The sequence below is a fragment of the Thermomyces dupontii genome (assembly GCF_041956625.1).
Source record: "Thermomyces dupontii strain NRRL 2155 unplaced genomic scaffold VTN31scaffold_1, whole genome shotgun sequence".
Classification (NCBI taxonomy): Eukaryota; Fungi; Ascomycota; class Eurotiomycetes; order Eurotiales; family Trichocomaceae; genus Thermomyces; species Thermomyces dupontii.
In genome coordinates, this window is record NW_027192307.1 from 4,249,651 (window position 1) to 4,275,000 (window position 25,350).

General features: G+C 55.9%; 10 protein-coding genes across 10 annotated transcripts; 5 read left to right on the forward strand and 5 right to left on the reverse strand.

Annotated features, from left to right (window-relative positions):
- Positions 1-344: 344 nt before the first annotated feature.
- Positions 345-4,560, reverse strand: VTN31DRAFT_1614 (uncharacterized protein; the record flags this gene model as incomplete). The annotated part of the gene is made up of 11 exons (XM_069401691.1): positions 345-895; positions 953-1,121; positions 1,179-1,599; positions 1,654-2,278; positions 2,326-2,866; positions 2,927-3,015; positions 3,072-3,304; positions 3,363-3,408; positions 3,461-3,677; positions 3,739-4,487; positions 4,536-4,560. The coding sequence occupies 11 exons, from the start codon at positions 4,558-4,560 to the stop codon at positions 345-347; spliced, it is 3,666 nt and encodes a 1,221-aa protein (XP_069264470.1).
- Positions 4,561-5,313: 753 nt separating this feature from the next.
- VTN31DRAFT_1615 (uncharacterized protein) lies at positions 5,314-6,116 on the forward strand (the record flags this gene model as incomplete). Its single annotated transcript, XM_069401692.1, has 4 exons — positions 5,314-5,500; positions 5,569-5,688; positions 5,756-5,950; positions 6,022-6,116. The coding sequence occupies 4 exons, from the start codon at positions 5,314-5,316 to the stop codon at positions 6,114-6,116; spliced, it is 597 nt and encodes a 198-aa protein (XP_069264471.1).
- Positions 6,117-7,006: 890 nt separating this feature from the next.
- On the forward strand, positions 7,007-9,586 carry VTN31DRAFT_1616 (uncharacterized protein; the record flags this gene model as incomplete). The annotated part of the gene is made up of 4 exons (XM_069401693.1): positions 7,007-7,556; positions 7,604-8,091; positions 8,153-8,490; positions 8,551-9,586. 4 exons carry the CDS (start codon positions 7,007-7,009, stop codon positions 9,584-9,586), a joined length of 2,412 nt encoding a protein of 803 aa, XP_069264472.1.
- Positions 9,587-9,895: 309 nt separating this feature from the next.
- Positions 9,896-11,707, reverse strand: VTN31DRAFT_1617 (uncharacterized protein; the record flags this gene model as incomplete). The annotated part of the gene is made up of 9 exons (XM_069401694.1): positions 9,896-10,026; positions 10,081-10,234; positions 10,293-10,702; positions 10,768-10,819; positions 10,890-10,988; positions 11,051-11,144; positions 11,217-11,224; positions 11,353-11,405; positions 11,497-11,707. The coding sequence occupies 9 exons, from the start codon at positions 11,705-11,707 to the stop codon at positions 9,896-9,898; spliced, it is 1,212 nt and encodes a 403-aa protein (XP_069264473.1).
- A 1,553-nt stretch (positions 11,708-13,260) lies between these two features.
- VTN31DRAFT_1618 (uncharacterized protein) lies at positions 13,261-13,678 on the forward strand (the record flags this gene model as incomplete). The annotated part of the gene is made up of 3 exons (XM_069401695.1): positions 13,261-13,308; positions 13,368-13,455; positions 13,515-13,678. The coding sequence occupies 3 exons, from the start codon at positions 13,261-13,263 to the stop codon at positions 13,676-13,678; spliced, it is 300 nt and encodes a 99-aa protein (XP_069264474.1).
- Positions 13,679-13,827: 149 nt separating this feature from the next.
- Positions 13,828-15,109, reverse strand: VTN31DRAFT_1619 (uncharacterized protein; the record flags this gene model as incomplete). The annotated part of the gene is made up of 2 exons (XM_069401696.1): positions 13,828-14,886; positions 14,936-15,109. The coding sequence occupies 2 exons, from the start codon at positions 15,107-15,109 to the stop codon at positions 13,828-13,830; spliced, it is 1,233 nt and encodes a 410-aa protein (XP_069264475.1).
- Positions 15,110-15,543: 434 nt separating this feature from the next.
- VTN31DRAFT_1620 (uncharacterized protein) lies at positions 15,544-16,482 on the forward strand (the record flags this gene model as incomplete). The annotated part of the gene is made up of 2 exons (XM_069401698.1): positions 15,544-16,083; positions 16,150-16,482. 2 exons carry the CDS (start codon positions 15,544-15,546, stop codon positions 16,480-16,482), a joined length of 873 nt encoding a protein of 290 aa, XP_069264476.1.
- A 99-nt stretch (positions 16,483-16,581) lies between these two features.
- On the reverse strand, positions 16,582-18,018 carry VTN31DRAFT_1621 (uncharacterized protein; the record flags this gene model as incomplete). Its single annotated transcript, XM_069401699.1, has 1 exon — positions 16,582-18,018. The coding sequence occupies one exon, from the start codon at positions 18,016-18,018 to the stop codon at positions 16,582-16,584; it is 1,437 nt and encodes a 478-aa protein (XP_069264477.1).
- Positions 18,019-18,282: 264 nt separating this feature from the next.
- On the forward strand, positions 18,283-20,484 carry VTN31DRAFT_1622 (uncharacterized protein; the record flags this gene model as incomplete). The annotated part of the gene is made up of 3 exons (XM_069401700.1): positions 18,283-18,832; positions 18,884-19,730; positions 20,250-20,484. The coding sequence occupies 3 exons, from the start codon at positions 18,283-18,285 to the stop codon at positions 20,482-20,484; spliced, it is 1,632 nt and encodes a 543-aa protein (XP_069264478.1).
- Positions 20,485-21,069: 585 nt separating this feature from the next.
- On the reverse strand, positions 21,070-25,053 carry VTN31DRAFT_1623 (uncharacterized protein; the record flags this gene model as incomplete). The annotated part of the gene is made up of 2 exons (XM_069401701.1): positions 21,070-22,136; positions 22,191-25,053. 2 exons carry the CDS (start codon positions 25,051-25,053, stop codon positions 21,070-21,072), a joined length of 3,930 nt encoding a protein of 1,309 aa, XP_069264479.1.
- Between the last annotated feature and the right edge of the window lie 297 nt (positions 25,054-25,350).

Sequence of the window (25,350 nt, forward strand, 5' to 3'; positions counted from 1 at the left end):
ACCAAGTTCTTTTGATGTGGGGTCTGCAGCACAAAATCCCAGGATGGCTAACCCTAACCCTATATAAATCTTCGCGCTGGAATGGGAGGGCAGCTCAACCTACCAAGAGAATCGATCTCTCTGAACCATCAACTTCTCGCTTACGTCTACTTCAAAAGTTTTGTTGTTTTCGAAATGAGTCATATGAACAAAGAAATCCATCTTCCCGCTTCGTTCATGGTATCATTTATCATCATAATCACACAGACAACCAAAAAGAAAAAGAGAAAACAAAAAAGTCCCCTAGACGAGCTTTATTCTTCAAATCGTGCTCATCAATGTCATTTTCCGGTCGGTATGCCAAGCTAGGCTATCGTCGGTTTCTCAACAAGAGGTTCGGATTGAACCCACGCTTCATCGTACGAAGGTGGAGGCACCGGTTCCGGTTCCCTTGAATCAGCGGCGACTTGTTGATCGGGCAGCGTGTCCATGGGATCACCGTCGCCAGTCTTCTCATCCTCAGGCGGTCGGCTCTCCTCTTCCTCTTTCCCGCTCGCTGCTGGAGGCGGCGGAACCGGAACCGCAACCTCCCGACACACTGGCTGCACAAGTCTTTCCTTCAACGCGTCGTTCACGTACACGACGAAGTACGGCGTTGGAGGGTTACTACTGCTTGCGCCGCTGCTATTCGTCGGACGGCCCAGAACCTCCGCCGGGTCGTGCACCTCGGTGATCTCGTTGTCGTTGTACTTGCGCCAGACGTTCGCGGTAAAGTCGAAGATGTAAATGTAGTAGTGCCCAAACTCCGCCGTGCCTTGGTGCATGAACACAGCGTACAGTCGGTAGGCCAGGTACCGCGAGTCGGCGAATTGCTCGGCGATCAGCTCGCGGGTTTGCTGCACTTGGGCGCCGATATCTGACCGTTTTGTCAGTAGAGTTCACAAGAAGGTTAATGAATGGGGAAGGAGCGTACAGTCAAGTTCAGTCGCCCCGATCAGTGCAAGCTGCTCGACCTCGCTGGACAGCTCCGGCCGGATGTCCAGGGAGCAGTCGGCGCCATTCTCGCGGGAAAGATTCTCGAGGTCTTCCAAAACACGGCTAGTAGCCTTGAATATATCAGGCATGCTCTTGCCATCCAGCTCCTGCATCTGTTAACTCTCTCTCTCTTTCAACCTCTAGATCAAAAACTGGGATCCTACCTTCGTCCGAAGCAGCTCCGCTCGCCGGGCTTCCAGCTGCCGAATTTCTTCCTTCCACTCCCAGGTCTGTCGACGCCGCTGCAGGAGCTCCGGTTTCTGTGTGTCCATGTACCGGTCAAGATAGATGGTCTCTTTGAGCTCCAGGAAATGCGTCGACTTGAACGGTGTCTTTTTAATCGGGTCAAACTGTACGCGCTGCACCTGGATCTGTAGCACAGGCGGCAACTTGCTAATCGATCCGTACTGCTCCACAAGCTCGCCCTCCACCACGACCTTTTGCATGTCGAACGCGCCGTCGATGGCCGAGTAGATGTCGCGGGACCCGCTGGCAACGTCGATCTTGATGTCCGACCAGAGCTCCTCTTTAGACCGGACGCCACTTTTGGCGCTGATGTATGACTTGGTCCGCCCGTAGAAGAGGCTGACACCGTCAGCATATTCGATCGGTTAAGTATTGTTGCAAAGACAAACGTACTCCTTGATCTGGTCAAGTTGCTCCCCATCCGGAGCCAATTCTCGAGCCTTGATGGCACATTCGCTCTGAAACAGAACGTTGTTTATTACTTCTGTCACGTCTTGTTGCGCTCCCAGCTCGACTTCTTCCAGCAATTGCCGCCGCCGCTCCGCCTCCGACTGCGACGGTCGAGGGGGAACCGGTGGTGGCGTCTCCGAAACCTCTTCCACTGGACGACTTGTCTCGGCAGTGGCTTCATCCGCACGATCTTGCTTGATTGGTGCATCCTGATTTTCCTTGTACTCCCCAGCGGCGTCGGCCTGGACCTTCGGCTGCTCGCCGTCAGGTGTCGTGTCCATCGCAGATTCCTTGGTACCTTCTCCAGGAGCCGGACCAGGAGCCTCAGGTTGGTTTTCGTCCGCGGGCTGCACGACCTGAGGTGGACCCAGGGGACCAGCTACGGGCAAGCCGTTGATCTCCCCGAGGCCGCCGACCGGACGCTTCGCCGAAACTGTGGACCGCCGGCGGATTGCAGCCTCGTTCGTGGAGCTGATCAGTGTCAGCCTCGCCAGCTCTTGCTCCGGTCTCACAGATGAATTAGGGGTCGTGATCATATTGTAGAACAAAGTACGAAGCTCTCTGAGAACTGCAACCTGTCAGTCATCCCCTGACGCAACCAAGAGTAATACGTACATCTTTGCGACCGCTCCACCTCGGCCTTGGATACTTTGCGAGACCCGACTTTTTTCTGCTCCAGGGCGGGGTCGTCGAGATCCGTCTTGTGATTCTCAAAATCGAGAACCAGTTCCCGATAAGGGCGAATAGTAAAATAGAACTGAAGCAAGCTGTTGAGATAACATGTGTTGCCAATGTTCTGTAGCCCGACAGGCCAGCGCGACACGTCGCGATCAGGTTGTTGCACCGACGACCCGGAGACATAGTTGCTCAGCAGCGGACTATTCTTTTCGCGGGCAATGATCCCCAGAGCCCTGTTGTATGTCTCGATCTGGTCGGGCGCATCTTCAATGCAGATGGTGTAGGCCGCCAAGATGGCATCGTCGTCGACGGTCCTGTCCGGGATCTGGAGCAGGCGGTAGGCATCGCCCACGTCCATTTCACCCTGCCCTGTTTCTCCCGTCGCAAGGTAATGCCGAAGGGTTTCGGAGTTCCGTGCTTCCGCGATGAGGGACACAGCTTGTTGCGCAAGTGGTTTACTGCTGGGACTGTCGTTGATCTGCAGTCTCCATGATAAGCAGTTGAACCTGGACATGTGGGCGGGACGGAAATCTCATACCTTGGCAGTGTACATTGTGATAACGAAGTCGTCCGAAGTGGTCTCGTCCACCCCCAGAAAAACGTAGGCCTCTTGTACCGTCGAAACTTCTGGGAGCCGTCAGGTCGGCCTGTAAGCCCCGGCAACAAAGGGGAAGCAGGCTTACTGTCTTCCTTGCTCTCCTCTCCCAAAAATATTCGGTTCAAAGTCTCGTCGTCCATATTGTTGGCCGCTTGTTCGATCATCTCTCGGTCAGGCCCGCCTCTCAAATCACCGATCTTTTTGAGGCACCTGAAATAATGCCGAGCTCTTGCCGGGTCGGTCGCGACTTGCGATTTGTATGCTTCGATAATGAGTTCCGTGGACATATCCTCGACCGTGCCCAAATCTTCATAGCAGCTGTGATGACTGTCAGAGCGTCTGATGGATTTTAGTGTCACGGAGCCAGATGACTCACGGTTCATCGGCCAGGGAAAACTCGATTCGCCTTGGAGCCTTTGGGTCTGAGTGATGTCAGCCGGTGATCGCAAACACAAAAAAAGATAATGGTATTACAATTCTCCGCTTCTAGGGCATACAGCAGGTTCTGCGTGGCCGTAGAGGACGAAGAAGCCGAAGTAAGGGAGTAAGGTGTCTTCTTTTCATGGGGTGGTCGCTGGTCAATCAGACTGGACAGCTCATGGATGACATCGTCAAGAAAGATGCTCAGCTCATCTTGAAGGGGCGCAGTCGGTCCAGCAGCAGGCTGCGGTGGCACCCAAAACCCCTCAGCCTAGCAGGTTGCTCTCATCAGATAACCTTGCCCGTCAAGTTCACGAGGCACGAGGACTCACCTGATACCGAAAATCCAAGAACTCCAAGAGATCTTTGCAAGGCTGACCACCGGTACCAAAGCATACCGCGAACCGCCTGTTGGTCGCCGATATGACTCTGCTGCGGTGTCGCTCGTAGAGCGCATTATGGATATATGTCCGGAGATTCTCGAGAACAGTGATGGGCAACGGCCGCTGGACACCTTCATAACGCTGGGGATTGGCTTTAATGGCTTCATTTGCGCGAGTCTCGATGAGGGCGGGGTTTGTCAAGAGCTCTACCATGTGGGGACCGAGGACCGGAGACACCATGCGCACGGAGACAGCGGTAGAGCACGACGAATGTGAGCAGACATAGTGAAAAGTCTCGACTCGCTGTCCCTTGGGGGTGATCTCCTCGAATGAGGGCCCGTTACGTTGCCTGCCCGACTGGTATACGAGATGGTGCAAGTGGTCGGGCAGCGGAGTGGTGCTGCTGCCGGTGTTGTTGACGACCACCTGCACATGGTATCGGCATCTGGAGCAGACAACGGCCACCCTCGCCGTCGTGCCGCGGGGGGTCCGATGGTGGCCCGACGGGATCAAGAAGGTCTGGTTAGTCTTCGTAACGTAGCTGTGGTTACATGCCGACTGCGATACAACTTCTGGAGGGCCATCGTAGCCATCTTGGAAAACCGGCGGGACCTCGGAGAGGAGGTTACGACCAGAGGCTGGGGGGCGATCTGGATCGTAGAGAGCTAGGTCTGCTACAAACCGCGGGACAGTTTTCCCTAGGAGATCGTTAGCCGGAGCTCGCCGGTCGAGGACGGTCAACTTGCCTGCCCTTTGGTAAACGGAAGACATGTGAAACTGTCACCACGGAGGGGATTTCACTGATGTTCGGAGGCGAGGGTGAAGCTTAGGGCGTAGAGTTTGGCACTTGTGTGGGCTGTACTATGGACACAGACATGTGGTGAGGGCACAGATGCAGCCTATGAGTGTCGATAGCGAAACTCCAGTCAAATCGGAGATATATAACTGCTCTGTTTGCTGGCGAGACGGGGTCAACTTTGCTTTTCGTTGTTTGCCGTGGCCGTTTGGCGGAGGGGCAGATAGCCGTCACACTTCGGGATCGTGGCGACGGGATTCGCACCGGCGGCGGTAGCTCTGGGATGAAGCGCCCTGTACAAACTGCGCGCGAGGCAGCAGAACGATGTACAACAGCGCTGAAAATGCCTACAGGGAGTGAGTGTCAACTGAGCGCTTCATCCACACGCTCATGATTTTGCTGCCTGAGGCAGAAAGGTCATTACGAGTACGAGTGGTCAACATGCTGAATTTCTCAACTGGACAAGTTCGGGAGAGCAGGATCAGGACCCAGCAAGTTGCTACACCAAGAACACTACAATCTGCTGTCTTTCAAGGCCGTATATCAGTCTTCGTGCAGATTTTCTTGCCAAAAGGGAATCAGTGCTTGAGCGAACACGACAGAAACAGAAGGCGGTGTTCCGCGGCAGAAAGAGAGGGATCGGCTTTGATCCGTCTCCGAGCTCAGCAGCATTGAATATCAACGGAGTTCTTGAGCCTGCAACCCCCGCGTGCAGCCCGCCGTTCACAATGGCGCCGCCACAGCCAGAAGAAAACGTTTATCAACCTAAAGATGCGATTGCATCGACCATGAAGATCACGGCCCTCACCGGAGGCGTGGGCCTGCTCGCCTCGGCCGTGCAGAACACGCTGACGAGGCAGAATGTCGGACCCTGGGGTGTGCTCACCCGGACCGGAGGCACCATCGGCATATTCGGTATGTCTAGCTCGAAGATCGATGTGCCCTCTGCGACTGCCTGTGGTTGCTGATCAATGCCCGTACAGCGGCAATGGGTGGTACCTACGAATTCGTCAAGACCGCGTCCGCCAACCTCCGGGAGACCAACGACCATTGGAACACCGCGCTGGGAGGGTTCTTTTCCGGTGCAGTTCTGGGACTACGGGGTGCGCTCTGCCCTCCTTTCTCCGTTCTCTAAGGGGTGTGCAAAATTCTGACGAGGAATTATCATAGCCCGAACGTTCCCGGCGCTGTTTGGATACGGTGCCGCGCTGGCCGCGACCCTGGCGGCTTTTGACTACACCGGCGGCACCTTCTGGGGTCGTGACAAGCCCCGGAACGTGGACCGCTATGAGGAGCTGGAGCGACTGCGCAAGACCTACCGACGGCCCGTTGAGGAGACAATTGCCGAGCTGGGCGAGGGACGAGGTATGCCGCCACCTGTTGGATTGCGGTCGGCCAGAGCCGCATGGTAACCGATACTGATGCGTCGTAACCAGGAATCTACGGGCCGGGCTATGCAGAGCGACGGCGTCAGCGAATCAAGGAGGCCTATGGCATTGACGTGCCGAGCACACCACCGCCGGCGTCATGAGGGGCTTAGATGGGGAGGTTGTCTTGTAGACTACGTTCTTTCTGTTCCTAGTTCAATACAATTTGTGGCTGGACCGGGCGCTGTCAGCCTCTCACTGAGCCCAATCGCCCATGCATCGCGCTGTGATCAGGGTAGGATTTCCTTTCTTGGTGCAGTTAGTCACGTGACTCAAAGCCCCGATCGACCGATCGCGATGCTTGTCGCGATGCTTGATGCAATCTGGCGAGAGATGACGTCGAGTTGGGCAGCAGACCCCGGACTTTTTTCTATTAGACCCCAGAATAGAGGCGCTTTCCTATCAGAGTCCCATATCTCAACAAGATAAGTATCCGAGTTCGATTGTCCAGGGAACCGTGGAGCAGGGTACAAACCTCCCGTAGGTAGTGAAGAACAACACGAGCAGCCAACTAATCGCATCCAAACACATCCTCAAGCGCCAGCCACATCCATCAATCTCGCGTGGCAGCCTGCATCTGTACATTCTGCGTCCGGTCGATCGAGATTCTAGAGAGTTTGTGTGATTTGTAGATCCAGATTGATGCACGTCGTCCTCGTCGACGTCATCTATCCGCATCCGTCTTCGCATCCTCCTATCGAGCCCCCCTAAATCCAGCATCGCACTCTGCGTCCTTGTAACCGGTGCGTCATTCTGTTTTTCTGACATTTCTTTTTTATCTTTTTTGCTCATGCGGTCACGTTCTGCGTCAGTGATCCGTCACTTATTTTCTTTGATCAGGTTTAGGCCAGTACTTATTGTAAGGGCGTTGACTTGCAACACGACATCGAATTGAACTGATTGATCCAGTTTGTCGAGAGATCGTGATTCTACGACGCGACAACTTGCTCGATTTCCCGTGGACGACTGCTCAGCGGCGACTGAGCGACCGATTATGGCCGCTCGTGCACAGACGCCGTCCCACGACGGGTACTACGGCTCCGCGCCGCTTCCCGGCGGCGACCACGCGCATTTGAGCCGCGGTGACCACAGCGGGTTGCGATCGAACTCTTTCTCGCCTGGTTCCGCCGCCGGCGCGCCTGCCGACTATAGCATTTTCGCGGACGGCGGGACACAACCCATGTCGTATACATCGCGGTTCAACGAAGAGCTCGACGCGAGTCAGAGGGGCTCGTCGATTGTGGACGGGCCGCCCGGCGGGGGATTGCACCGGAGTGACTCGCAATTGTCGTCGTACAGCAGCGCGACGATATCCAGGGGGCCAGGAACGACGACCTTGAAAAAAAAGGCGTCGCTGAGCAAGAAGGGCAGTCTGCGCCGCAGTAGCAGCCGCCGCAGTCTTCGCGCGGGCAGCGTACGCAGTCTCAGCCAGGGTGCAAAGGAGAAGTACGGAGTTGGGGGGACGGAAAACGTGAACAGCGCTTTCTACGTGCCGATCCCGACGAACGGCAGCCCGACGGAGGAGTTGGCGAACCGGTTCCAAGGTACTCGGCCAACTCCTCTGAAGTTGTTGTCTACTGACAATGTATAGCCTGGCGCAAGATTCTCAAGGACTTGATCATGTTCTTCAAGGACGTGCAGAAATCGTACGAAACCCGCTCGAAGCTGTTCATGTCCGCCGGGAACCTCATCGACAACATTGCCGTGCCGGCGACGTTCCTCGAGTCCGGGGGCCTGGCGGACGCAAAAGAAATCCTACGCGACTACCACCGGCAGGCCGTGATCGAAGCTAACAAAGCGCGGGAGGTCGAAAATGAGGTGGTGCAGCAACTCACAAGTCTCCGTAGCGATCTCCAGCAAAAGACCAAGGAGATCAAGAGCCTCTCAGGCGACTTCAAGAACAGCGTGGACAAGGAGGTGGAGAGCACGCGCAAAGCGGTGCGCAATCTCCAGGAGAGCCTGGGCCTCGTCGACGTCGAGCCTGCCGCGGTGTCGGGAAAGCACGACCCATTTATTCTCCGACTGCAGGTAGATCGGCAGATTGAGAAGCAGATTGACGAGGAGAACTACCTACATAGAGTATGTCAACCTCCATACCCTTTTACCCGTAGACCTCGCTCGTCCATACTGACGTTTCCAGGCGTACCTCAACCTGGAAAACTCTGGACGCGAGCTCGAGTCGATCGTGGTCGGCGAGATTCAAAAAGCCTACAATGCCTATGCCAGCATCCTCAAGCGCGAGGCGGACGAAGCATACGACACGGTCGAGAAGCTGCGCGCGGGCCCGATCTCGATGGCCAAGGACCACGAATGGAACAGCTTCGTCAGCGGCAGCAGCCAGCTGGTCGATCCGCGGGTGCCGATGCGCACCGTCGAGCAGATCCGGTATCCGGGCAAGGACCACCCGGCGGCGGCAGAAGTGCGGTCGGGCATGTTGGAGCGCAAGAGCAAGTATCTCAAGAGCTACACTCCCGGATGGTGCGTTTTCTCTCTCCCTTTTTTCCCGCGTGGAAAAAAAAAAATTAACCAAAAGCACAGGTACGTCCTGTCCCCGACACACCTCCACGAATTCCGCTCCGCCGACGGCATTGCCTATCAAACCCCTGTGATGTCACTCTATCTCCCCGAACAGAAACTCGGCTCGCACTCACAACCCACCTCCTCGTCCTACAAGTTCATGCTCAAGGGCCGGCAGACGGGGTCCATGCACCGCGGCCACGCATGGGTCTTCCGCGCCGAGTCGTACGACACGATGCGCGCCTGGTTCGACGACATTGCGAACCTCGTCAACAAGACGGGCGAGGCACGCAACGCCTTCGTGATGCATCGTTACTCCGATGGCCATCACCTTCTCAGCCAGAACACCACCGCCGCCGCTCCCAGCAACTCGTTCAGCGGCGGCGGCGGGACCAGAGGCAGGAGAAGCAGCACCGGTTACTACCGGACGAATTCTTCAATGAGCAGCGACGGCGGCGTCATGGACGACGACGAGGAGGAAGACGGCGCCGTTCGGACCGCGTACTCATTTCCTCAACAGCAGCAGCAACAGGCGGCTCAAGATGATAATGTCACGCACCCTCACCCAGGAGGGCAAGCGCTACATCAACAACAACAAGAACAGCGGCAGGAGGAGGAGCAGCACATCGACAACCGACAACACATACAAACCACCCCGACCGTGACACGCTCAATGAACATCAATACTACTACTACTACTACTACTGCCAACAACGACATAGAACCACCCCCCAGCGGCGTCCCCGATGCCGAAAACCAAGACCGAGGAAGACGCCCTCCACCTTATCAAGCCCACCCCAACACTGAAAATACCAACGACGAAACTGAAACTTCCCGGAAACGCACCGCAACCGTGTCCACCGCAACAACCACAACGCAATTCTCCACGACAATCCCCTCGTCCGCCGAATCCCCCCCGACGCCTCCGGACGCGAACTTGAATGTGGATGTTGACGAGGAAGGGAAAGCGATTCCCAAGATGCAGACGAGGACGTCCACGATCGATTTGTTGGCGATACCGGGTAAATACCCGAGTCCAACCATGGCGTCGTCATAGTTTTTTTTCTTTTTCTATGATGAATCTGGTTTGAGCAAGGATCGTATTGTTATACCCTCTGGATGTGATGATGGATGGATAGTTTTGTTACGACCATACTACGGTAGTTGATGTGATGACTTCACATGACCTTATGTCTGCGACTTTTCATATGAAGCATGTTTCTGATTCACCGAAAGGGATTGAAGATCGGACTTGAATCGACAATATTCCAGATTTTTCTCACGGCATCAAGCAATAACATCCCAAACAAACAAACAGGTATCAAACCGATGGTCAAACTGCGATCAGGTACGAGTAAACGTAGTGTTACATGATTTGATCCTGCGTGATGCCCCCGGGCGTCGTGTCCATAGCATCGCCCTGGCCTGGCGGAGTGAGGTACTTGACAAATGTGATTCCCAGAGGGCGACCACCGTACTGATAGCCGGTGAACTTGGCTGCACCATTTGTTAGCTTCGTCACTTTCGACATACTGGGTGGGCAGGGCGCACCAATGGCAGTTTCGGCAGTCTCCGCATTGTCGAACTGCACCACACCCGTTCCGCGGGACCGTCCATTTGGCTCGTACTGGATCTCAGCCCGCTCGACCTTGCCAATGGTCGAGAACAAGTCCACAAGATCCTCGTTGCAGGTGGACCAAGGCAACTGGGCTATGTTAGAAAGGCCTTGTGAATCGATATCGATGCTTCAGAGAAAAACTCACATTGCGCACAAAGATGGTCGCGCTTCTCTCTCCGCCACCGGTCGCAAAGTCCGTGAACGGGTTCGGGGGATCCGACGGCACCATCGGCGCGTCATACCCGCCATAGCCGCCGTATCCACCACGGCCAAAGCCACCAAAGCCGCCACGGCCGCCGAAACCACCGCGACCGAAACCGCCCCGGCCATACCCTCCAAAGCCTCCGCGAGCCGGTCCATACCCGGGGCCATACCCAGCACTGGCAAAGCGATCCTCTCGGACTTCCAGGGTCCGGCCTTGCCAATCGTAGCCATTGAACTGTTGGATAGCGTTGCGGGCGTCTTCAGGCGACTCAAACACCACAATGCCAGAGCCCTTGGGGCGGCCGCTGGGATCCATGTGAATGTCGGCACGAATCACCGGCCCCTGCTGAGCTGAATGGCGCGACCGGAGTCAGCGACGGCCGTTTGCCAGTCAGTCTCCTGCACGCCGAACTTACCAGCCTGGCGGAACAAGTCTTTCAAGTCCTGCCATCCTACGTTGAAGGGAAGCTATAGGTCGCCCGTCAATACGACACGCCCTCGCAATTAGATCTCTAAAGGCAGGAAAAGAACCACTCACATTCGCAACGTAGAGCTGCCGTCCCCCGGCACTGCCGAAACCACCTCGGCCAAAGTCTCTGGCCGGAGGCCCCGCAAAACGAGGCTCAGGTTCACGGTCCTATCGGCGACGCACAGACTGCTTTAGCAAAAAGCAGAGCGGTTAGAGAATATCGAACCCACCTCGCGGACATAGACTTGACGGCCCATCAAGGTCTGATTGGTCAGAGTGTTGACTGCATGCTGAGCTTGCTCCCTCGTCGCGTATTCCACAATCCTAAGGAAAACATAAGCAAACCACAAGAAACCAAACGGGGTTGTCATCGCGACCGAGAAGACTCAGACTCACCCGCAACCCTACAATATCCGGACAACCAGGCCCAACCCGTCAACCCAACAGTCCGTCAAAATGGTATACTTCAACCAGAGGAAAAGAAAAAAAAAGCAAATCAAAGAACCAGCCATGACTACACATTGACGCCCACCTTCGACATTCCATTCGGAAGCTGCAACACATCGGCGAAGATCACATCTCCAGCTGTAGAGAACATCCACCAGGATCTGGTCAGCAAACAGGCCCCGCCAATGCAATGGATCCCGGCCCCAGTCACGCGTTTGACGTTGCTCACCCTGCCTCATGAAGTCTTTCAAATGGTGCCATTTGACATCGTAGGATAGGTTGCCCACGTAGACCCGGCGGTCTTGTTGGGACGACTCGCGAACGGATTGCATCATTTGTTCCTTGGCGGCAAGACGTTCTTCGTAGGAGCGCCCGGAGCCGGAACCCCCACGACCACCGTAAGCAGAATATCCGCTCGACGGCACTGGAGCGCCACTCATAGGAGATCTGGACCTCCGATCACCGCGGCGATAGTCGTCACGACTGCGCGAGCGGCTACGAGAGTATGAGCGACGGCTGCGACGGGGACTGCGCGAGCGCCGACGTGGCGAACGAGATCGCTCCCGCTTCAAGTTGGAAAGGTTAGTGTTGCAGAGCAGAAGGAAGGACTGGGGGAACGAGGAAGAGGGCAGTGCGGCGACTAGGTTAAACAAGATGGGCGGATCGGAACACAACAGGGTGATACATTGGGGGTCTCCGGTCGCGGCAAGGCTGAAGTGCGGGTTTGATACGCATGGAACCGAGCGGGGGGAGTTGAGTCATTTCGATCGTCGGCGCCAAGTGGTTGGCTCAGGAATGGGGGGGGTGGGAAAGATGGTAGTGTAGTCATCAAAGAGGGACGGGTATGCGCATCGCTTGCGGCGGCCGAGGAGCCCCAAAGACCCTGCGAGGAACAAAGAGATGCAGATTGGGAAAGGCCGACTTACTTGATAAGGTCGATAAACGTCCGCTGTGGGAAAGAAAGCGTCAGTAATGAAAGATACCAGCAGAGAAACCCAATGGGGATTTGCATCCGGCAGAAGAGGAAGGAAGGAAGGAAAATCAGGAATGGAAGGAGGTGATGAGGAGTGTTGAAGAGGGGAAAGAGGGATAATAGATCGCGCGGAGGATAAAAAAGAAAAAAAAAGATGCTACATTAGCAGCCGCGGCGGCATGCAGCAATGCAGCAGGCGCAATCAATAAAAAGGCCGATCGAGGAATCGCAGCCAAGGAACGAGAGGGGAGGGGTGGGCCAGACCGCGGACCCCAAAAGGAACCTTGAGGGAGGAAAACCCAGGCTGCGCTATGAAAAGACGGCGGCCGGCGCGACCGAGTTGGGGGGCGCGCTGAGGGGGAGGGAGGAGCATAAGGAAGAAAAGAGACAGAAGGAGAGATAGGTGCGATTCAGAGGGAAAGAAAAGCGCACTCACCCATGTTTCTCCGGAGCCCAAAGAGGAGAGATGGGAATGAGAAAGCGTGAGGACGAGAAAGGATGGCGCGAACAGGGATCCCGCGTCTCGACAGCGACCAGAGCTGCCGGGGGATGGATTGGACTCCGATGAGCGGTATTTTGGAAGATTTGCTTTCCCCTTTCTCTTTAGTGGGAGACGGACTGATGACGGAGGAAGGATGGGAGACGAATTGGAGAGCGAAGAGTTTAACAGAGTAGAAAGGGGGAAAAAAAATAAGAATAAAAAAAATAAAAAAATAAAAAATTGAGACGCGTTGGAAGGGAGAAAGACGGCGTCTCGATCGGGAAGGAGGCTGTCCTGGCGCTGCGAAAGAAGTACCTAAAGCTACGTAGGTACGCGAGCACCGGACAGGAGCCGGACGAGGGAGAGCAATTGAGATGAGGGAAAGCAAAATCCGGCACAGAGAAAGGAGAAAGGATAAGGAACGGGAGGGAGTACTTGGAGTTGAATTATTAGGTACCTAGGTATGGAAACTAGAGGTTGACGGAACGAGGTTTGGCCGTGTGCCGTGGCAACCTCTTCAAGATCTCCATCCAGTCTCTATGGACAGTCCCCAACAACAACCGGTTGACGATGGCACTCAAACGACTGTACTTCTGGCCCAGATTTGTCTACGGTATAAGTTGACAAGATTGCTGAATTCTTCCAGCCATCGCCTGGTCTATCATTGCCGATCAACCGCGTTCGGGACAAAATCAGACGGGACCAGACAATGACTCGGTTCAATCTGCTGAGTCGTACGTATCTTGATCAATCAAAACAGGCATTTACTCGACAGACTTCTCAGCAGCAGTAGCAACTTGGATTATTATTCGTGCCGTTATTCTCAGCATAACGAATCTCGAAACCTTTCCATCCGATCATTACCGCGGTGCTTCTGAATGTGCAGGACATGGTTTGGTGAAAATCGCATTGATGAAGCAGGGTAAGCGTCTGTGCAGTCAAACTCGCCTACGATGATTGAATCTTTTTGATACGGTGGGTATGCAATGATCATGATACTATGTAGTATGTTACAAGGTTCCTGCCATGGCATTGTTGGTGCAGCAGGGAGAGCACCCCAACCCGATTTCTATTGCAACAGCCTAAACTCCGAAACCATATGCAGCTCATTGTTCTTCAAGCAAGTCATGCCACTCCGGGATCTCTTTGATCAGACTCCACATGTACTTCTCCAGTTTGTTGGCGCACTTCGCGTATACGGTCGATGGGTCATTATACTGCCGGCAGTTATTGAATATCAGCTTGAGATCGGCGAGCATATCCCTTGGCGAAGAATAGTAATCATTCTCCAGTCTTTCCTCGACGGTAGAGAGGTCCATTGGATTCGTAATGACGGTGTAATAATCAGGCACCTCGTCCTTGTTGACTGGCTGCAAGAACGGCCATGCCTGTTTGTGGTTCTGGATCTGATTCAGGAAGCGGCGCAGCTCGTTGAAGTGAGGCCCGCGACGCGGCTCGCGCGCCAGCTTGTCCATGTCGGGCGACCATCCCGTTTCCCGGATCGCCGGGATCGAAAGCGGATCGATTGGGGTGACGACACCGGTGGTGGCCCACTGTTCGGGCGGTTGGTGGACGATGTGGTTCTTGCTCAGGACGCGCATCTTGGCGCGAACCGTTTCCTTCTGCTTCAGAAGCATCTTTGGGGCTTCAAGATAGCGTATTCGGGGCAACATGGAGCACTGCATGAGGGTTCCGCCCTCGTAATCCTTGATGTACCCCATCCAGATCGACTTGTCCAGCGTGATCTCCTTGGTGAACCCTTGTTTCTGAAAATACCCCGTTGCGTAGTTATCCGCATACGTGAGGAAATGCATGACGGGGGATGTGGCCCGGACGTAGTCCTTCAAGTGTGCCATGAGATGCGCTCCGTACCCTTTGACCTGCTGATCAGACGCGACTGCGCAAAAGACAATCTCTGCGAACTTGCGATGTCGGAACTCTCGAAATGTGATTCCGCCAATCACCTCCAGCGGCTTTTTGACGATGGCCATGGATAAATGCGCGCGGTCGTACACAAGTCGTGCGATGTAGTCCTTGGGCATCTTGGGGAGTTGCTTTTGGAACAGGCATTTGAGGCCAGTCAGGATAATGATGCTCTCTGGGGAGCCATCGTTGTTGACGACACGGAATTCGATCTCGCCATTCCGTTCTTCGATCACTGCGGGCTGTAACAATCAGCACATATTCGCAGTATTTGACGTTGCGATAGTCTACCTTCTCCGGAATAGCAATCCTCTGTATCGATGGACTTTCGCTCCCATCATGGTCGCTTTTGATTCTTTTGGCGTCGGGTGAGGGCGATAGATCTTCAGAAGCCGAGCGCTTTGCGACGGGATTTGGTTGATTTTGCCCGTTGCTGGTAGAGACTTGCGCTTCGGGTTGATCCATTGCCTGGACCGCGATGAAGAGGAGGTTTCTATGCCGTCAACGGGCTACAAGGGATCTCCCGTTGTTCAACAACTGGGTTCGAACACGTGAGCGCAGATCAGTATTTATTGTGGACGACTGTTAATCTGCTATATCTGCTCTTCCTGAGAGAAACACGGTAATGAACCAGTCCGCTTGAAGAGACAGGAGCTTTGACGCGTTAAAAGTTCGACGTCATTCAAGAGGTTCCAGAGCCATCCACGACGATAGGGTTATTTATGCATGCCGATCTTGAAATCGGCATACGCCGTAATACAGATATTATGCTAAAATTATATGAGCTATGTGTAAATTACGGTAACGCTAGTACGACCATTCATGCCAGCCAAACCTCTTCACTCTCCGTCCGATCAACTTCCCCGTCTTTCTCAGAGATCAAGACAATTGCACACAAAATGGCCCTCGTAATCAACCACCGAATAGCGGCAAGAACAACAGTAACCGCTGCAGCGGCGGCGAGCCTCGTCTCGCAACGACTACACCCCTCCTCGACAGCGCAATGCATCAACAGAGCCACATCGATCAGACCATCCACGCCGCGGAGAATACCGAGGGTCTCGGGAGCAACGAGTCTACGACCCTTCCACTCGCAATTCCACCCCCGCCTCCCCACGCATGAATACACCAACTCGCAGACCGCCATCCTGACGGCCGCGCTCGAGCACATCCCCGCGCACGGTTTCACCAAGGAGGCCCTGATCCGCGGTGCGCACGATGTCGGCTTCCTTGACGTGTCCATCCAGCTGTTCCCGCAACAGGAGATGGATCTAATTCTGTACTGGCTGGCGAGTCGCCGAGGGTTGCTGCGGGGGAAGGTCGAAAGTGGTGGTCTTTTTGAGGGGTTGCCTTCTTCCGCGTCCGTGGACGATAAGGTCAAGATATTGATCCTGGAACGGTTGAGGATGAATCGTGATGTGATTCATCGGTGGCAGGATGTACGTCCTTGTTCCCCCGTTTCCTCCTGTCCGTGGTTTGGAGGAAATGTTGCTGAGTTGATATAGGCCCTCGCAACAATGTCCTTCCCTTCTAATATCCCTCTCTCCCTCTCTGAGCTACATGCTCTCGCGTCGGATATCCTTTACATGGCCGGCGACAAGTCGGTCGATTCGTCCTGGTACACGAAACGCCTTGCCGTATCGTCCGTCTATGCCAGCGCCGAGCTCGTCATGACGCAGGACCAGAGCCTCGACTTTGCGTTCACGGAGGGCTTTGTGCAGCGCCGTCTAGAGGACTCGCGGGCCATTGGCAACAAGTGGGCGGATATCAAGTCGTATCTTGGCTTCGTTGCTGGTACGGCCGTGGGGTTGGGTCGGAGTTGGGGATTGAAGATTTAAAAAAAAAAGAAAAAAAAAGCCTTCTCTTCTCCTTTCGTAATGGATTATGAACTGTATATTATATGGGAGTAGGGTTGTATAATACAATCATCGGTTTCTCTAGCCCGGTTCCACGCGATCCGCCTCGCGTCGCGGGGACATCACCTCCTCCCCCCTCAACCGTTTCGAGACCCAATCCACCCAGCCAGCTCGTGACTTCGTCCCAACAAGCTCCTGGAGATCCGGATCCTTGGCGACCACCGCGCGCCACCGCTCCGACTCGTCGTAGTTCGCCAGGTACCGACGCGGGTCGCGCGTCGAACGCAGCCGTCGCTCTTGCCGCCTGCTCAGCGCCGCCCATTTGCGCGCCGCGACGAGGTCCTGCACCGTGCGCAGCGTGATCATGTCCGGCTCCGTGCCCGTTTCCTCCATTTCCCGCAGCAGTGCGACCACCGTCGCCAGGTCGTTCTGCGTGTCCCCGTAGAAGCTGATCAGCTCGTTGTAAAGGCTCGTGCTGGCGCCGAGGACGCGCGCCATCCGGCCATGGGCGTCGATCAGCGCACGGACTTCCCGGATGATCGGGGACCCGGGGTATTCCTGCCGCAGGAGATGCACTGTGAACGCCAGTGTGCGCGCAAACACTGCCGATGCAACCGCCGCGGGGGAAGGCTCGGGCTCTGTCTGGGTTTGCGTTTCCACCTCACCGTCCGGCGGTGCGGGGACCGGCTGACCGTCGGATTGTGACTCGGACTGTTGTGCTCCCCGGATGGCTTCCTCTAATTGCCCAAAGACGAGCCGCTCTGAGAGCTGCAGCAGCGTGTAATCGTCCACTCCACTGCGAGCGGCGTCCTGGAGTTCCTTCTCAATGGCCTCGCTCTCCTCTTGCACGCGGGCCTGGAAAGCGTTCGTCGCGCTCAGGTCGGCCCGGAGGAGTTCCGGGTCAGTTTCATGCTCGGTTGGCGAGTCGATGAATTCCGGAACGCGATCTAATTCTTCGCCGGGCTCCGTCCGAGCTCGTTGTCGATCGGGCTTACTATCCTCTTTCCTCGGTGCGGTAGTAGCAGTAGTGTCATCCTCATCCGCCCACCGCACACTCGGCGCCTCCCGATTATCAAACTCCTCCCGCGCATCCCGGAGAATCGCCGAAATCTCCTGCGACTCCTTCGTCGGCTTGGCGTCCTGCGGGATCGGATTCTCCGATACGATGGGTGCGTCGCTCGACCCTTCGAGCTTAGCCAGCAGGTTCTTGAAGATTGCGCGCTCTGATTTTGTCAGAGTGGACTTCTTGGGCGGTGTCTTTTGCGATTTCTTAGCGAGCTGCTGCGCTGCTCGTCTCTTGAGGTATGCGGTTCGGGACACGGCAGGCTGTTCTTCCGTCTTTTCGGTGCTTGCATCTTGTTGTTCTTGTCTTGATTCTGTAGGTGTGCCGCTCTCCGGTACTGAAGAATGGAGAAAACTTGTCGTGCTCAGGCTACGATGCAGCGATCTCGATCTTCGCGCATGCGCAAAGAATTGCAAAGGCGATCTTTCGGCAGACCCAAGCAGCAGCCTGGACATTGCAAAGCAGGCCCGATAAACTAACTGATCAACAGTTCACTTTTCCATGGAGGCTCCTCTACTAAAGACGAAACCTTGGCCCAAGCCTTAACTCGATTTGATCAAAGCTTATCGATTAGTCACGTGATTCCGCGTTCCACTTTACGCGTCGAGATCCGGCCGGGCGATTCCTCTGAAGAATCAATTCAACAGAATTATTGCCATTCTCCTTGCCATTGCCCTTGCAACGCGAAAGCGCCTAACTCAAATCCAGAAGCGTACACCATGTCCGACTTCAAAGGCGACTCGGAACTCTCCGAGTTCGAGAAGCAACGCCTCGCGAACATCGCCGAACGCGATGCGCTGCTCAAGAAGTTGACGCTGGAGGCGCAGTCCGCGGGACTGTTTACAAAACCGCCAAAACCGTCGGATAGTAACAAATCGCAACAGAAAAAGAAGTCAGGGCCGAAGAAGCCGAAGAAGGAGCCTGATACCCCCGTGGTCCGCCGCATGTCGTCCCGTCTACGCGGGCTGGCAGCCGACAGCGAGATCGCGAAGCGCAAGGCCGAGGAAGCCGCGGAGGAAGCACGTGAGCAGGAGCGCGAAAAGCGGATACGGCGGTCGGATACGTTTACGTTGGATAACATGTTCGTTTCCGGGCAGAAGCTGAGCGGGGATGCGCTTTTAGGGGTGGATACACTGGTGAAAGGCGTTGCGAAGCCGTATGAGCGGACATTTGGAGAGGAGGATGTGAAGAAGACCACGGATAAGGAGCTGAAAGCGCTGCGCGAGGAGATGAGTGGGTTGAAGTTGTGGGAGGCATGGGAGCCGAACCGTATGATCTTCCGTACCTTTGTGCACACGAACAGGGACTGATGTTCTGCAGGAATCAAAGTCACGCCTGAGAGGATCTACGCCATGGCCTTCCACCCATATGAAGCAAAACCCTTGATTTTCGCCGGAGACAAGATGGGTCACCTCGGCGTCTTCGACGCATCCCAAGAACGGCCCGCAAAGGATAACCCTGACGAAGAGGGAGAAGAGGACGACGACCCCGACCCGGTGATAACGACACTCAAACCACATACCCGCACCATCAGCTCGATGCTCATTCAGCCCCAGAACCCGACACGGCTCTACACAGCCAGCTACGACAGCTCAATCCGCGAGCTGGACCTTGAGAAAATGACGTCGACGGAAGTCTACGCGCCAGAGTCGGCGACGACGGACGAGCCCATCTCGGGCATCGACATGGCTTTTGACGACGATCCGCACTCGATCTACTGGACAACATTAGACGGGGCATTTGGGCATCATGACCTTCGGACCCCTGCTTCAGAATCATCCAGGCAGAGGCGATGGCAGCTCTCCGAGAAGAAAATCGGTGGCTTCAGCCTCTGCCCTTTCCGGCCGCACATCTTTGCGACAGCGAGTCTGGATCGTACGCTACGGTTATGGGATTTGCGGATGCTCTCCTCCTCCTCGTCGTCCTCTGCGGCCGAAGAGGAGCCGCAACCCATCGGCATCCACGAGAGCCGCCTCTCCGTTTCACACGCGGCGTTCAGCAGCACGGGACACATCGCAACCTCCTCGTACGACGACACGATCAAGCTGTACGACTTTGGCAAACGGGGCATCGCAACCTGGGAGCCGGGACATCGACTCTCGGACGACGAAATGAAGCCCGATGTTGTGGTACGGCATAATTGCCAGACTGGTCGGTGGGTGACAATGTAAGCATTTTTTTCTCCCCCCTATCGATGGACTTTCGCTCCCATCATGGTCGCTTTTGATTCTTTTGGCGTCGGGTGAGGGCGATAGATCTTCAGAAGCCGAGCGCTTTGCGACGGGATTTGGTTGATTTTGCCCGTTGCTGGTAGAGACTTGCGCTTCGGGTTGATCCATTGCCTGGACCGCGATGAAGAGGAGGTTTCTATGCCGTCAACGGGCTACAAGGGATCTCCCGTTGTTCAACAACTGGGTTCGAACACGTGAGCGCAGATCAGTATTTATTGTGGACGACTGTTAATCTGCTATATCTGCTCTTCCTGAGAGAAACACGGTAATGAACCAGTCCGCTTGAAGAGACAGGAGCTTTGACGCGTTAAAAGTTCGACGTCATTCAAGAGGTTCCAGAGCCATCCACGACGATAGGGTTATTTATCTATGTTAGAAAGGTCTCTCTCTCTCTCTCTCTCTCTCTCTTCTATCACCCTTGTGAATGACTGGTTTGTTATTGACGGTATGCAAAGTCTCCGCCCCCAATGGCAACAACAACCCCAATCCCACCCACACATCCAGCGTTTCTGCATCGCCAACATGAACCGCTTCGTCGACGTGTACTCCGCGGGCGGCGACCAGCTGGCACAGCTCGGCAGCGAGGACAGTAGCGTGATCACAGCGGTCCCGGCGGTGGCGGTGATGCATCGGACGCGGAACTGGGTGGTTGGGGGCACGGCAAGTGGGAAGGTGTGTTTGTGGATGTAACCATGCTCTTGCCTTTCCCAATGATAACTATAATCTGTGATATAGGTAGGTAGTTAGTCATATAGAGATGCATATGGGATATAGTCGTGGGTAAATGACTAGGATAGAGTAGGAACAAGGTTGGTCAAGGGCAAGAAAAAAAATGTATGTACTGTATATGGCTCAATTCTTGTCATACGGAGTAAAATACACCGCGTCGAAGAGTTGGAATTTGAAAAACACAGATCGCGATTCTAGAGTTAAAATGACACAACGCAGCTCATATGCCAAAAAAAATCTTTCATCATGAAGTAAAAAGGAAACATACTTGTCCGTCCAAAGGACCAGGACAAGGACAAGAAGGGGGAAAGAAAAGGAAATTCACCACAGGGTATCCAACACCGTCGATGCTTGTGTCAGAGACAATGAAAGGATGAAAAAGAAAAGAAGAAAATATGAGTATGATAGTAAAAAGCCATCAGCATACATGTACAACATAAAATTCCGTCATCCAAAATCAATCAAGTCATGCTCATAGTAAGTAGTACCTAGTCATGGTGAGAGTGGGTAATATTTTGTTTTTTCTTTTTTTTTTTTTTTTTTCTTTTATTGTGCACTCGGTTCCTCTCGATTCTCCCGGTTCTCCCCCTTGTGTTTACTGCGTCGCGACTGGCCCGGGACTAGCTCCAGGAATCCCCGGTACTTGCTGCGCGTGTCCCGGCCCAGCGTGGACTGGCGAGACTTGCTGCTGTTGGGTTCTGTGGTCGTCGCGTTCGGGCTCTCAAGCGAGTGCTGCGACGAATTCTTCGACATCGTCTTGGCGACACTGCTGCCGCGCGGTTGCGACTGCTCCTGTTGCTGCGGTTGCGACATTTCGAACGGCAGACGGGAGTGGTCGAATGTGGCGGACGCCGAGCTCGGCGGGGTCTGGTCCTGTTCTTCTTCGTCTCCCCCTTCGACTTCATCCTCTTCCGCTTCCGGGGCTTCTGTTTCATCGGGAGCCAGCCGTCGCTCGGTGTAGGCAGTGTCCGTGGATCGGCGTGGCATGGCTGGCCGCGAGGAGAAGTACCCCGTGGAGTTGCGGTTGCCCCCGGCAAAGGACGGCACCTCCACACCCGGAGTCGTCGGGATAGATGAGGACTCGTCGTAGAAGGTCGCCTGTCGATCCATCGACTCGACCAGCTCCTCCCACTTGACCTCCAGATTGTTACTCGGCCGCTCGGCTTGCTCCGCCTTGCTGAGACACTCCCGCGTCCGCTGCTGCACCTGCAGAGCGAGCTCGTGGAACTTGGCCAGGCTAGGCTCGATGTCCTGCATGTCGTCAAGCTGGCCGGCCGACTTCTCCAGCCACAGGTTCGTCAGCACCGCAAAGCTCCGCGCTTGGTCGATCAGGAACGGAAGGCTCGGAAAGCCCTCTCGCGATGTCGGTGGCAGTCGTCCGAGGATGTGAATCGGTGTCGCGTACTGCGGAGACACGGTCTGCGGGGGCCGGTCCGCGGGGATCGCGCAGATTTGGTCCACAAACTGCTTGAACGACGACCGATTGCTATTCAAGAACTTATTCATCGGTTCCATCCATGGCTCCTTGCTTCCAAAAGTGGTCATGTTCGCGAGCCCCTGCAGCGCCTTGGCGATCAGAGTCAACGTGCGCTGGGCTCGTGGTCGAGGATGCTCTACATTGTCCGTCAGCAAACACAAGATGGTTTCCGGCGGAATACCGCACTAACCCTTCATCAGGCCAAAGAGCTTCGGGTTCAGAATCGCGGGGCAAAAGAACCGAAGGAACAGAAACCCTGAAACACTACTGTACGTCACCGTCCGCAGGAAGTCGCCGTAGCGGTCCTCAGCGCAGGCACGCACGTGCCGGAAGATGAGCCGCAGCTCCGCCGGACACCGCGACGCCGACTGAGAGATGGCCTCCCAGAATTGGTTCGTCAATGACAGAAGGTTCTTCCAGTTGCGATCGAGATCATTTTGACGGCTCAAGCGGCCCGGGTCCACCTCGCAGTCCGGATCCTTCTCGTCAACGGCCCGAATCTTCTCTCCGATCGTCTCCTCCAGATACTCCCGTCCGAGCCGCCGCATGTGCATCTCCAGCGCCTTGGTGAGCAATGAATTGCCCCGAAAGAGGAGGTTCGCCTCAATCGTGGCCGATCGGCCCAGGTCTCGCACAATGACCTCGCGGTCGTGCGCCGACTCCCTGGATTCGTTGGAGTGGAGCCGCGTTGCGTACCGCAGACGCGTTGCTGCCGATGTGTCTTTTCCGGCCCCATCGATCTCGTCCTCGATCAGTGCCGAGATCCAGTCGATGGCCTGTCCAGAAACCTGGAAGATGTTCAACAGAATCTCCGACAACTGGTTCAGCTCGGACGGGATAACCTGGACCATGTTGAGCGTGAGGTTGTTGGGAAACGTGTGCAGGAGCTTGGACATGGGCTCGTATTCTTGCGACATCAGCACCACAATTTCGTCCAGCCGTAACTTCATGTACATCTCCCCGACCTGCTGGTCCCGCTCGTCCAGAATCGGCCACCACTTCTCGTGGTCCACGCCCGGCTCCAACTCGTCGAGGCGGATGTCGACTCGGCCGCAGTTGGCGTCGTGCGAGGCAACCTCGAGATCTTCCAGGATGTCCATGGGGTTGTCCTGCGAGTCTATTGTATACGGGCTACGAGAGATCAAGGTCCAATCCTTCTGGGACGAATTCAGAGTCTTCAAGAGCACGGAGACGTTGGAGAGCGCGGGTGGCAGGTCCGAGAACGTGAAGTCTTCCCGCCAGAACGGGTTTGTCGTGTTCTGCTTGACTGCGGTCTTGGCTCGGACATCACCGTCCAGCAATACTTCGGTATAGTAATCATGACCGGGGCCTTTGTCGCCGCCGGGAGTACGGGACTGAGTCCGGCTCCTCGGAGGCTGATGGTCGGCTGGTCTTCTCAACTTTGCCTCCGTGATCCGGACATGGAGCGTCCGTTCGATCCGGAACATGTCGGTTGTGGAAGTCTGACCTTTGGAGTCATCAGACAGTGCGGACTCCGGCCCGTACAGCTCCGGGGTCGTGAAAGCACGGAGCAATACAAACCACACCTCGAAGAGGACCCGACTCTCCAGCGAGAGAAAAACCGGCCGCGAAAGGGGCTCCGTCATTGGCTGGGCGGCGTACTGCGGATAAATGGCGAGGCAGTACTCGTCATCCAACACCGAGGGCTCCAGCTGCTGCACGGCACACCGCGACAGTTGCGACAAGGGAATAGTGACCTTGAGGGTATTGTTGGCGTACAGCTTGAAGTAGCCATTCTCCTGCAGCGTGCAGTTGACCTGCTGCCACGCCGACGAGCGTGCACGTTCCTCCTGCAGCTGCCCTTGCTGTTGCTGTTGGCGCTGGGAGGAGGCTCTCCGGCTTAACCGGGGCGGCCCGCTCGCATTCGGCTGCTCCCACAGATGCATTGTGCCGACCTTGATGATGGCCGCCTCCTTCTGGATCGTGCTCTCGGAGTTTCTTCGGCGGTCTACGAGACGGCGCTCGCCGAAGTTGACGGACTGCGGCTTCGTCCGCTTGTTCTGCACGCCCTTTGGGCGGATTGGCTGCCAGCACAGCAGGGCGGCCAACCATGAATCAAACGTCTCATGTACATGGGGCTTTAGCTGGATCGTGGTTCCCGAAGAGTACGTGGACACGTTGAGGTACGTGGTCTGCAACTCGGAGTCGTAGAGGGTGCGGACGCGGCAACCGCGCAGATCCGAAATCAGCGTTTTGGCCAGGGCGACCTCGCCCTTGGCCTGGTAGATCAAACTGCCCGTGGCCACGTTGATTGCGCAATAGCCCGAGGTCCAGGAGCTGTTGGGGCCGGTCCGAAAGGAGAGGATGCCATGCATTCTCCCGCAAGTGGTCTTCATCAGCTGCAAAATCCTGGCCGAGTCTGCGTGCGACACGGGGGACACGCTCGATGCTGGGGTGCGGGATGCCGCGTTCTGGAGGTCGGCTGGGGGCGCCTTGGTCAGACGGGGACGGCTGCTGCCGCTGGACTGGCCGGAGGAACCAGTCACGGATGCATTGGGCGACTGGATGATGGACGGATAGCCGATGGAGGCGACAGACTCCCGCGACACCTTGGACGTCAGGGACGCCGCCGGAGTGTTGATGGACCCCAGCCGATTCCTGCGGCCCGAGGAAGCCGGCGACATCTCGCTTCTCTGGTCTTCCAAGGTGGTGGTTTTGGAGCGGGCCCGCTGCACCCTGGCGGGTTCCGGCGGCGGCGGAGGCATCGCATCCTCTTCGTCCGCGCCCGAAGATTGATACGGGCTGAAGTCGCGGTCGCGGTCCCGATCCGAGCCCTTGAAGCGGACCGTCGAGCGCGGCGACGGGCCCAGGCTGTGGGTCACGAAGTCGGACTCGGACAGGGGCGATTGAGCACCCGCGTCGTCGGCCGAATCGGGAGTCACGGTTCGGATGGTGGAGTGAGGCGGCAGAATGTCTGGATACACGATGCCATGGCGATCCGTGGAGGAGGATTTCTTACTGGGCCGTCGCTCGAAGGGGCGGGTGTAGGGCGTTGAATTGCGACGCGCCATATTCGGACGTTCGTCCTCCATCTTGAAATCCGTGGGCGGCAGCGATGTCCTGCCTCGCTGCCAGTCGACGCGATGAAACTCGTCAATTCAGGACACAGTGCCGCACCGCATGGAGCACGGTTCAGGATCGCCGAGGGATCCGGGGACGGTCGTCGGGGCGATGGACGGCGAGACGGCGAGTTGGCAGGGAAGGGGGAGGATACAGCGATGAGTCGAGGGCAATGGAGGGAATTGAAATGGCGAGATCAGCAAAGGGAACTCGCATCCCTAGAATCACTTCAGAGCGGCGAGAGGAAGGGTTGAATGCCGAGATTGGCG